Source organism: Haliotis asinina, chromosome 1 (genome assembly GCF_037392515.1).
Source record: "Haliotis asinina isolate JCU_RB_2024 chromosome 1, JCU_Hal_asi_v2, whole genome shotgun sequence".
NCBI classification, from domain to species: domain Eukaryota; kingdom Metazoa; phylum Mollusca; class Gastropoda; order Lepetellida; family Haliotidae; genus Haliotis; species Haliotis asinina.
This window is the reverse complement of record NC_090280.1, coordinates 94,313,230-94,326,070: the sequence shown is the minus strand read 5'-3', so window position 1 is coordinate 94,326,070 and position 12,841 is coordinate 94,313,230. Positions and strand designations below refer to the sequence as shown.

Below are 12,841 nucleotides of genomic sequence, written 5' to 3'. Positions count from 1 at the left end.
AGGACGATTTTTCTGTTAAAGATAGGAAGAGCAAAGGGGTTTCTACTTTCTACATTTTGATATATCATCTCTCAGTTACGGTTGTTTCATTATGATAGTCATGTGAAGATTAAGTTAACGGGATAACTTATCATAAGCTTGCATACTTTATGGGACCATTTCAATACCAAGTTGACATTGTCTGCTGGTTCACAGGAGCTGATGAATCTCCCTTTCTCTTGTCATTGTGGTTTTTAGTTGAGTAAGACAACATAACTGCTATTACCCTTTAGCTGATTGTTTTTTCTACAAGTATGTGCTTGTTCTTCCACGAAAAGGGATTTGATCTGCAGTGACTGGATTGATTGGATAAAGAGAATGAGATTTTTGGTATTGATGCTGGATGTGTCATACCTATGTATGCATTCAATGTGGGTAAAATTATAATAGGTTCATTAAACAACAATTATTTGTTTTCTTTTCTATGAAAGCAGTATTTTAAACTAAAAGTGATGAACTTTTTATCAACGTTAAGGACTTTGCAAGTATAGTTTTCGGTTCAGTAAGTGTTGGATATTTACACTTCTTACAATTCACTCCCTTTATCGCATAGACCCTATTTACTTTGCAGTCTACTTTTGAAAAATATATACATAGAATCAGCTGACCCAGTTTATCAGTTCTAAAAATGCATGTTGGAACTGCTAGCAAGCAAACATTATTTAACGATACTCTGTATGAGTGACAAAGCGAACTATATCATATACGTTATGAAAGCATGTGATGACAGCATGAGGTGTGAATGCACTTGGCTGTGTTAAATAAGCACGACTAGGAGCATAAAACAAACTAAATGATTAAAGTCGATTTTACCTCATTGTTCTAGTGAACAATTCTAAGTATGAATATGTAAGACGAAACAACCTGCATTATGACTTGAATTCAACTCACTGTCCAAGTAGTATACTTTGTGTTTGAATTTTATGCACTACTAGGGAGGTAGATTATAACTATATTGTGTATGAAACTTGAAGCGAGATGAGGCGGCCTACATTTTATGGTTATGTAAACATGGCGTTCGAGCGCATGATGAATAAGTGCGATTAACCCTTTCACCGCATAGTTACACGTCTCTTATCTACATGTAAAACTGTTTTGAAGTGAGCATGATTAAATGGAGTTTAACACAACTTGAATATATTATTTCACATAAAACAAAGGAAAACTATAAGAATTTAATATTGTATAGCAGGAATGAGTATTGACTAAATGTTACACCTATGAAATGCCTAAAGGAATGTGTATTGTCTAAATGTTACACTTATGGAATGTGAGTTAGCACACCTGTATGCAGCTGAGTGCATCTGTAGGAATGTCTTCTGACCCCTAAGGTTACTCCTACGCTCTTTAAGGAATTTCTTTTGTCCTGCTCTACGCTCCTTAAGGAATTTCTTTTGATTGGTTCTGGAATGCTATTGTTTGGTTCAGGAATGCTATTGTGTGTCCGTGACTGATTAATTTCTCCCTACTGTCATTTAAAAAGAGGTCAAATGCAGCATGTAATAATTGTGATTAGGCTTTCTTAGTGAAGTACAGATTTAAGTACTTTTCTTGAACTGAGTTCATCTAGGATTCAAACCTAAAGCTGTGACAGGCACCATATAACCCGCTCAGCCACCGCGGTTTTCACAAAAACTGAAGTCGGGCAACTGTTAATGCAGACCATGGACTTCATGTACCCATCTGATCAGTGTAAATTGGCTCGGCCCTCACGGCCGAAAGCTATGATAACACAATGCCATTTACTCAGAACGTGTAAACCCAAATATAACATATGATACAAGCATGTTTTTCACAGGGAACGACACGTCGGAACACCGGTAGGCCTTTGCAGATTGACAGTCAGTGTTCTTAAATACGCTATCATCGCTATATTGATGTCAGGCAAAGTCGAGATCTCAGGCGGGTATTCGTTTTATCTTGTTCATCGCATAGCTGACCTAACCCACCTGGCCCTGCCGACTGCCAGACACCTTAACGGATTTGGGACACAGGCAACGCCTTAACAAGATATAGTTTCATTTCTGTTCTCTGTTCATTGCTATATTGGACAACAAACATACCGGCTAAGGCGAGCATCTGTACATCTCAGGTAAGTGGCAAGTATGTGTGAGTCTATCCACTAATATCTTATTCAATACATACAAGACCCAATAGATCTGTCCTATCCACCATTTAACAGGGTTGTTATCTTCACGCAAAACAAAACGTTAGAATACCTGTATGCCTTTACAAACGATAGTTCCACACTCCTATGCTCTGTTCACTGCGATACTATACAGCAAACACACAGGCAAGGTCGAACAACGGTGAGTGCCCGTTCATTCATCGAAAAAAGGGATAGCTAAGGACCGAGCTGTCAATATCTGCTGATTAACACAATGGTGAAAATATGTGTTCATTACCAAAAATCATGTGGTCCTGATGTGCGGACCGAAATGTGTTATTTGAACTTCCTTCCAGTATCATTTGCTTGGAACATCTCTGCATTGCATCTTTAAAGACTCAGTGCTATGATGTCACAACCACACAGGGCCGATCGCTAGAGATAGGTATATATACATATGCTTACGAGTGGGTGCTATTGTGGTTTTTATTTTGGTGCATATTTATATTTTTTGCGACTTTTTTTTAAATGGATGGTGCAGATGTGTTAGATGGTTTGGACTGGGTAGGAAAACATAGGCTGTGAGTTCGACCTTCAATGCTGAAGTTTTGTCGTAGATCAATATACATTAGCAAAATAGTCATGCCTAGAAGTAGTAGCTGTCTCTTCAAGGGAAGTAACTCCTGTGGCCCTAATGCTTACACAGATGCAACACACGAGGTCAGCGAAGTGCAGGTAATATATCCCACTTACAAACACCCGACAGCTTCTAAAAACCTTTAACTCTGCAAAGAATGCCTAAGTTGGAAAATATCAAGAGTAATCTCACATGATAATCCCCGAATGAAGAAAAAAACATTTACTTGAAAAGCTATCGCAGCTTGAAACTCATGGACTTGTCCACTTTATTCAAAGGGATGAAAATTGTCACATATTGAAAACGATGTTAAATTCTCTGTGCAAAATACAAACTTAGACCTCACACATTCTCAAGAAGAGAGAAGTAGACCTAAATTAAACTTACTATATGAACAGAACTCCTAAAATACCTAATAAACCTTGAGCAAAACAATACCGCTATCCTGAACCTAAATAGATTCGCCCAAGCTTGAACTTCTTTGGAACACTTTGAAAATATAGAAAATGTAACTGTGCCAGGCTAGCGGATATGCACGTTTTAGCGCCACGGAGGAGCAAAATTGCTGGTGTACGCAGCCAAACCAACAAAATCATTTCTAATGCATGTAAATAGAAATATATTGAAGAAGATTTCGTTTCTTGTGAAACATTAATAAACTACTTGTGCTAAGGAAGTTAGTGAGCAGAATTCTCCAAGAGTGTGCATTCATATCGTGTTACTGACACTTCCAGACAATGGTTTGTTCTGTTCAAATTTGGGACCCGCGAAAATCTGGGATAGAATCCGGGTCTTCAGTAACCTATGCTTGTCGTAAGGGGCAAGTAATGGGATCGGGTGGTCAAGTTCACTGACTTGGTTGACACATGTCATTGTATCCCGGTTGCGTAAATTGATGCTCATATCGTTGATCACTGGATTGTCTGGTCGAGACTCGATTATTAACAGATCGCCGCCCTATCGCTGGAATATTGCTGATTGCTGCCTTTAACAACAAACAAACAAGGGTCACATTTTCAAGATCATACCTCAACCCCTCAAACAATCTAAAAAATTAAAATGAAATGTTGCACTTGGTAGTGGTTCATAATCATTCAAAATACTTGTTATAAACTATACTTGCGTACACTAATAGTCCCCTCTCTTGTGGCAGTTGAGGATGGGAGAGGTGAAGATCCCGGATGCCGGTGGAAACAGCATCACTCTCGTAGAAGTTGACGGTCATTTTTTTCCACGGATTCCCAATGAGGAGAACCCCATTGACGTCATCAAAGGCATCCGCGACATCACTATCAGAGAGGATGACGTCTTTGTGTGTGCCTATCCTAAATGTGGTGAGTGTCTGTCCTGAATGTGGTGACTGTCTGTCCTAAATGCGGTGAGTGCCTCTCCGAAATGTGGTGACTGTCTGTCCTGAATGTGGCGAGTGCCTATCCGAAAATGTGGTGACTGTCTGTCCTAATTGCGGTGAGTGACGATGTTAAATGTGCCGAGTGTCTGTCCTAAATGTGGTGAGTGACTATGCTAAATGTGGCGAGTGTCTATCCTAAATGTGGTGAGTGACTATGCTAAATGTGGCGAGTGTCTATCCTAAATGTGGTGAGTGACTATGCTAAATGAAGGGAGTGTCTATCCTAAATGTGGTGAGTGACTCTGCTAAATGTGGTGAGCGCCTGTCGTAAATGTGTTAAGTGTCTGTGGTACATTTGGTGAGTGCCTATCCTAGAGTGATGGTGTGCGCATATTGGCATTGGTTTTAAGGGGTTACAGGGGTTCTGGTATATGCACCCTCTTAAAACTAACGTAAAAGAAAGCTGTAGACTGCAGTGGACAATTTTCTAAGATACAGGAATTAGTAAGTAAGTAGGAATGTAAGTAAGTAGGAATGTAAGTTTCGAATACGAACACCATCTGTTTTATCCCTCCCAATTTACGAACAGGTAGTTGTTTCACACAACTAGTAAAGACTAGACTTGGCCATAGACTATTTCGTTCTGTCATTGAAAGCCTGGGTCTATGCACACTGAATGGAACACCGAGAATAAGTAGGGTAGGTCTATGTTAACACTCATCCCGTTCCACATATGCATTTGTTTCACTGTTCCAACTACTGCACTTACCCCTCGTAATACAAACCAAAAATAGCAACTGAAATTATGATAGTTTGTTAAACAACTTTATCATAAGCTGAATTTAATAATGACAGTTGAATTTTCATTGGTCAAGGTAAAAATGTGAGGATTCGCAATCTTAATTTCTCTTTATTTGGTTTACTTTTCCCGTTAAAGTGAAGCTTAACGTTTTCATGGCAAACATCATCCAGTTTAGATTTGGAGCTGTTTGTGCCTTGGCGTGTCCCTGTGGTCTTGCCACAGGAAAAGGTGACGTCTGTGTTCGTTTTGTTCTTGAAGATGGGGGAAATCTTAAGGCTGAAAGACAATGGTAGAGTATGGTGATTCTGATGGGTAATGACGAAGGTTTTCGGGTCTTGAGGTCTTGTTGATGGCGTCAGAGGGAATCAAATACCAGCGCCTTGAGCAGCGCTATTTGCATGGATACATGCGCTATATACATACCCTATAATACTAAGTATCCCAATTGCGTAGATTTGTGCTCATGCTGTTGATCACCGGACTTTCTGGTCCAGACTCGATTATGTATAGAACGCTGCCATATAGCTCGAATATTGCTGAGTGTGGCGTTAAACAGCCAACCGAAATCTTAAATTGATCTCCCTGTTTTGTCCTTGTTTTTCAGGCACTCACTGGGTGTGGGAAATGGCCCGTCTTCTTCTGTCGGAGGATACCGACACAGTCATAAATAAGGAGAAATTCATGATAGAGTTTCTCAGAAATGATGTCTTGGAGAAGATGCCGTCCCCGCGGATCCTAAACACGCACTGTCTTGTTGAACAGCTGCCACGTGGAGTGTTTGAGAAGAAGTGCAAAATAATCTACATCCTCCGAAACCCCAAGGACATGGCAGTGTCGTTCTTCCATCACCACACGAAACTGATCCCGTGTTATGAATATCACGGAAAATGGGAAAACTATTTACCTTTACTGATGGACGGGAAAGGTTAGAGCATTCGGAACTACTCGTGTCATTACGGCAAGCCCGATGGCGACTCGTACCTCTCTGGAGGCAATGTTCACGATCGCCACTGAGCCTTGTCTAAGGGCAAACATGCAGGGAGATGAAAACAATCTAGTTCGAAAGTTGCTGTTCCTTTCGGTCAAAGGTTATGCCTGCTCTAGCTTTGTTTCAAAATTTGACAGTGCCACCATTGTCATGCTACGAACGGAAATAAGAATGCAAAGAAATTGTTTGACCTCATTTTCCATTTTACAACGCGCAGTTTGATCTGTTTTATTCGTGGCAATGATAGAGAACTATACAGGAACGAGTCTTCTTGTGGGTCACGGAAATCACTTATGCTTCGTGTATGTCACGAAAGATGAGTCGGTGCGAATGAGATACGAATCTTCTTGTAGGGAACGGGAAGAGGCAAGTAGTTACGATTTAGATAAGAGGGGTTAGAAAGAGGTTAGAGTTGTGTGTGAGCGGCTGAATTGTGTTTTATGTCGTAAACGAAAGTCGTAGACTACCGTGGTCAATTTTGCAACCAGAGATAACTGACTAAGTGAGTAAGTAGGAATGAAAGATTTTTTCGGTCATGAAAAGCCTAGGTCTAGGTTTCCGAACACGAACACCATCTGTGTTATCCTTCCCGATTTACGAATAGTTAGTGGTTTCACACTCATTTCAGAATAGACTTAGCCATCGTGAGTTACTTCATTTGTAACGTCACATTGGCAATATTTCAACAATATTGTGACGATAACCATTAAAAATAGTGAATGGTAAATAATCTGTCTACAACGGACAGTAAAAACAACTAGATTATCACAGATAGATATTTAAAGCTTGTAATTAAATCTATAACAGATTAACTACAGGGGATGATACAATATAAAAAAAGGGCTAGAGACCGCCAACAACTGAAAGCAGACCACAATACCAGGGACCATGGGGACTTACAGTACCTTTGCTACCAGCATGGACCGTAGCTGGATTTACACCATCCCCTCTGTGCCTGACGATTGTAGGGAAGTTTAGCCAAAAGTTGAAAGAACAGATATACTGCGTTTAAAATGGGGTAAGCAAAAATTGAAACTGAAAGTTTTGGGACTTGCGTACCCTCTCAGGAGGACGTTGGCCATCGACTAGTTATGTGACCACAGTTAACAATAATTCTTGCGTGCAATCTTTGATGTCTTCTTCGTATGCTTGAGTAAGTGAGTTCGGGTTTTTATGCCACCTTTAGCAATATTCCAGCAATATCACGGCGGGGGATACCAGAATGGGCTTCTCACATTGTACCCATGTGGGGACTCGAACCCGGGTCTGTGGCGAACAATCTAGACCCAGGTCAAATTTAGCAAGCACAGCATGATTATAGAAATAGCGAGCAGTTTTGAAGGTACAGAATATTTAGAACACAACTCCGCGGTGATAGTATTGTTCCCTTTATTTATTTGTTTGTTTGTTTGTTTGTTTGTTTGTGCCAGAGGAGGTTCTTAAGTGCATCACCTCAGTGAAGTTCAAAATAGACCATGAGATTAAATAGAATCGATGCTTGAAGATTTGCAACCCTGACAACAAAGTCTCTACATTTCAGTTGACTATGGATCGTTCTATACATATTTAAAGGACTGGGCCGCCATTGGCCAAACCCACCCCGACGTGCCGATCTTGACCCTGGTGTACGAAGATCTGAAAGAGGTAGCAGTGAACTAACTAAACGTCAACTGTTTCATTTGTAACTGGACTGTGCAATGTCCACATGACTAACTGATAGTGACTGGTAATGCGTTAAATCGAAATCATCAAGTGGATTTAAAGAAACTTTAAATTCGAAAAATTTTGTTTTCTGTACACAAACGATAAGAATGCCTTATACATAGCTGTGCGTGATTCGTCATCATTATCAAAAAATGACGAATTTCACGTTTGTTGAATGACATTTTTGCTCTTTATTAATATCATTCATCATTAAAGGTCACATGCAAACCCCTCCCCAACCCCCCCCCAACCCCCCAACCCCCCCCCCCCCCCCCCCCCCCAAAAAAAAATAAAACATAATTGAAACACAGTTATCACTTATTCATCTTATTCACTTATCACTGGTTCATTTGCCGATACGCTTGGATGGTTTTTGTTCATGGCTTAAAAGCCCGATAGGTGTTAACTCAATGTGGACAATGATTGAAGGTTTTATGTAACGAGTTGATTATTTACTTTCTAGTAGGTACACAACCAAGATTAGACTACTGCTCAGGATCCCACGCTCCGGACAGGCATACTGTTTCAAGCTCCGCAAACCTATTCACTCATTCGTAACTACTCGTCTTTTCCGTGACCTACAAGAAGACACCATCCTGCGTGCCGGAATGACACGAGTAGTTACAAATGCAATTCACAGCGCTACGTTTATGAGCGCAGGGCAGCGCAGCGCAGCGTAACTTTTGAAACCAGTTTTTCCCCCAGCGCTTTAAATGATTCTAAATTAATTAAATGATTCTACTTCAATGTCAGCGTGACAGCAAGGATCTGGATCAGCCAAACATGGTTGTGTCGAACACTTTCGTCGACATCAACCATTATTTTATCTTTTTCAGGATCCACTTGCAGGCATTAGAAAGTTAGCGAAGTTTCTGAATGCCGAGAAATCAGAGGAATTCTACCTTAAAGTAAAACAGTTGACTAGTTTCAACAAAATGAAAGAAAACAAAGGAAAGTTTTATGCAGCAGAGGATGGTTCACCTGTTATGTACAGAAAAGGTGAGTAACACCCGAACGCTCTGACTTTGTAGTAGTATTAATTGATGAAAACAGTGTCGAGTTCTTTCAAGCATCCATCAGCTGGTACAAAATAATTGCAGTAGTACATATTGTCATACTGATAAACAACTTAGGACATTTTAGGCTGATATCATTTGGTAGACAAGTTGTGTAAATTTATATGTGCGAAAGCCTAATGCTGACACTTTTGCAGCAGATATTTTTAAAGCGAATTGCATCGAGTATTGTCTCGTTATTGTGATTATGTTACAAACATCATACATCGTATTATTATTTTCTTCCATAAACATATTTCTATTTAGTGAGGTTCTGTGCGCATTTTATGTGTTTCAGGTGAAGTGGGCGACTGGAAAAATTACTTCACCGTAGCCCAGAACGAGGCTTTTGACAGACTATACAAGGAAAACATGGCGGGTTGTGACATAAACTTTAGATACTCGTCTAAGTAAGGAACGAAGACGAAGGGGTCAGATGGGGAATATAGAACCATGCCGTTATGAGAACAAGAAACACAGGACTGCTTGTAAAATCTATCAGAAATGAAAATATTTTATTTTATATATTCACTGATTTTATATTTCAATCATATTTTATATATGTGCCATTGGTGGCAATGTTGAAGGACCACGAGAATGTATCGTTCTTTTGTATAAGTGCTTGTGTTTACGCAATTGATTTGTTTAAATATTTCTGTAACGGGTCGAGATATTTTGATACAGATAATGTTAGTATAAAGTTGACATTATTTTTGTCACTTTGCTTGTTTCTATTTTCTGTTGTTTAACGCCACACTCACCAATATTTCTGTCATTTGTGTGCAAATGATTAAGTTTGGACAACACAATCGAGTGATAAAAAGATATGAACATCGGTCTGTGCAACTGAATGACATGTGTAAACCACGTTAGCGAGCCTGACCACCCAATCCATTTAGTTGCCTCTTACGACAAGCATAGTCGCGTTTTGAGGCAAGCATTGTGGTTGGTGAAGCCTTATTCTGTCCCCGATCGTCACGGGCATTACCAGTGAGAGATCACCGGGGAAGCTCTGTGAAGTGAATCCACCAAGCATGGGCTGCTAAATGCTAACCCAAATCTAGATCTTCACGGAATCCTAATCCTATGTCACTAAAGTGAGTGAGTGAGTTTAGTTTTACGCCACACTCAGCAATATTCCAGCTACATGGCAGCGGTCTGTGAATAATCGAGTCTGGACCAAACAATCCAGTGATCAACACCATCAGCATCGATCTGCGCTATTGTCGATGACATGTGTCAGCCAAGTCAGCGAGACTGACCACCCGATCCCGTTAGTCGCCTCTTACGACAAGCATAGTCACCTTTTATGGCAAGCATGGGTTGCAGGAGACCTATTCTACCCCGGGGCCTTCACCGGTCAGGTGGTCTCTAAATGTGAAGGGTTGTGGATTGCTTGACTTCACCATCTCGGTGTTTACACATCAGCAAACGCATACCGAGACTGTATGAAGGCAATGCTATCTCTTTCTCAGAAACAAGCGAATCCAGATCATCAGAGCGTTTCTTGTCAAGAATAGTTACTACATGTATTTTAAAGAGTTCGCGCTTGTTGAAAATCTGTATTATGGCTTGTTTGCAGGTACTTTCCATTGACTTCTGAGGATAGCTAGGACTTCAGTTCTACTCAACATTAATTCACATGAAATAACTTTAGATACTGGCTGAAGTACGGAACGGAGTCCAAGGTGTCAGAGAGGAACCGTATACCCATGCCGATATGAGAATAGGAAACTAAATACCTACAACAGAACGAGGATTTTGACAGCCACTGTATCTTCCCATTATGAATATTCCCAGTTTGACTACCCCAAGTTGGACTGCCCATGAACGTAAACATAACATGGAGCAACCCTACATTTAATAATGTGCTGGGCCGTTTAGCTGATTACTCTTTGAAATAAACCTATTAGGTAGACTCCAAAGGTCTGCCTATAATAAGAAGACAAGTGAATCGGGGATATTGTGATCGTTCATTGTTTATTTTGATATTTGGAGATAGCTCCTCTACTCGAATTAAAACAATAAAAACTTCCACTAGAACTATTAACTGTAGAACGCGAAGATATTCTCTATAATTTACGCCAAGACCGATTACTTCGTGGAACCATCAGCCAGTGGAGCTGTTAACGCCGTTTCCCTGAATCAATTTAGAACCACGATAAACCCAACAAAAACTCACAATTACTTTGATTTAAATTATGGGGTTATTGTATCATATTGTCAAATAATCTATTGTTGCCCCAACAGCGGTTACAGTGATGTAAATGCAAACAGATATGATCGACTTATATCGGAAACATCCAAGTGTTCATGTGGACAATATAACGAAGACTTTGGAATAACTCAAGAATAGCGACATTCTCATATCTGTTTACTCGTGCAAACAACCTACCCTTCAACGTAATTTTATTTGTCTATCCATTTCAAGGTTCAGGACAGTCATCATGATCACATATACATTAGTTTAGTTTGTTTCAAGAGAGAAAGGTTTAATGAATATGATGACTCCTGGATTGCCGTGTACTGTATCTACTAAAACAAATATGCTGAATCCGGGATTGCCGTGTACTGAATCTGGTAAAACAAATATGATGACTCCTGGATTGCCGTGTACTGTATCTAGTAAAACAAATATGATGACTCCTGGTTTACCGTGTACTGTATCTGGTAAACTGTGGTGATTTAACGTTCTACGACTAATGCAAATCTCAGTCACATCTCCTGTTACACTCTTAACCTATATAGTGGTGACATTGCATATCAACTTCTAAACAGCAAATAAAATGTTTAGAAAAAAATACTTTAAAAAAAAACACTTCTAAACATCGTACAGTCTACATTGGTTTGAAAAAACCTCCATTACAATGTTTGTATGATTGTTAGCCATATTTTGGATTCGAACTCACATATTCTCACCTACAATAGGCCAATGCATCTAAATTGGTAATACAAAGGTCAAAACTCGAATTGTTGTTTGATGAAGCAATATTACATCTATTACATCAGCTGTCAGACGAATGGAATAACTTAATTTCTAAAACAAATTCAAGAATTTTATGTTAGTGATTTCAGAACAATGCGAATGTAATTAAAAGCCCGTGGTTCTGCTTTAAGGCTATGTAATGAAGAAACAAGGATATTATTTAAGTGCATGTTTAAACGCAAGGTCGTACATATAAAGTCCGCGAAGATTCAGGTTAGAATTAACCTTTAGTAAGCCATGCTTGTTGTAAAAGAAGACTAACGGGATCGGGTGATCAGACTCACTGTCTTGATTGACATATCCCAGTACGCGATGTTCGTGTTGTTGACCGCCGTCATAAGGTTGGAATATTTATGACAACAAATGGTATGGATTTACAACTTCTTTAATGCTTGCAACACGACGTGTCTGGGCTACTTATTGTCCCTTTATCAGGAGAAGGTCAATAATTGTAAACCTATACCAGTTGTTGTCATTTTACCTTCCGTCATCTAAGATCCGTTAAGGTCCCGGTGTCATAAAAGGTGACAAATACTCCCTCTAATAATTGTCGATGTTCGAAAGTCAAAATCACTTTCTTAATTTCTAAGAAGGATTAATGGAATGGATATCTGGGCGAGTATGCACTTGCATGACATCATGATATTTTTTACTCGAAATTCGCTAACTGGCCGAAGGCCTCTAGTGTCATCGGTTCACTTATATAAGACACACTGATCAGTTTCAGAACATAACATTTTATTGATTACAGATTACAGAACAAAGCGTTCTACGAATCTTGTGGTCTTCTTTTAAGGTCTCGGTCCTGTGTTTCCACAAAAAACAACAACGATATGATTTAGGCATCAGTATATCAGAGTTGTATGATATGGAACCCGTGAAGATCTGAGTTAGAATTGACAGTCACCAGCCAACGCTGTTCGTAAGAAGCGACTATCGGGATCGGATGACTTGGCTGACATATGTCATTGCATCCGGATTGTCTGGTTCAGATTGCAGTATGTATAGACCGTCGCCTTTTAGCTGGATTATTGCTGTGTGCGGAGTTTAACAACAAACAAACACACATATGCCATACTGTTAGACCCAGTGTATCAAAGAGCAGATAAAAGAGTGGCTACAAGAGCAGTCTTGGATTACTGTTTCCTGGGATTGCCACTGCAAGCTCACAT

General features: G+C 39.7%; 1 protein-coding gene across 1 annotated transcript; it reads left to right on the top strand.

Moving 5' to 3' along the window:
- Positions 1-1,835: 1,835 nt before the first annotated feature.
- Positions 1,836-9,402, top strand: LOC137255715 (sulfotransferase 1B1-like). Its single transcript, XM_067793212.1, has 6 exons — positions 1,836-2,131; positions 3,937-4,117; positions 5,541-5,861; positions 7,465-7,568; positions 8,465-8,627; positions 8,982-9,402. The coding sequence occupies exons 2-6, from the start codon at positions 3,943-3,945 to the stop codon at positions 9,095-9,097; spliced, it is 879 nt and encodes a 292-aa protein (XP_067649313.1). The 5' UTR covers positions 1,836-2,131; positions 3,937-3,942; the 3' UTR covers positions 9,098-9,402.
- The last annotated feature ends 3,439 nt before the right edge of the window (positions 9,403-12,841 follow it).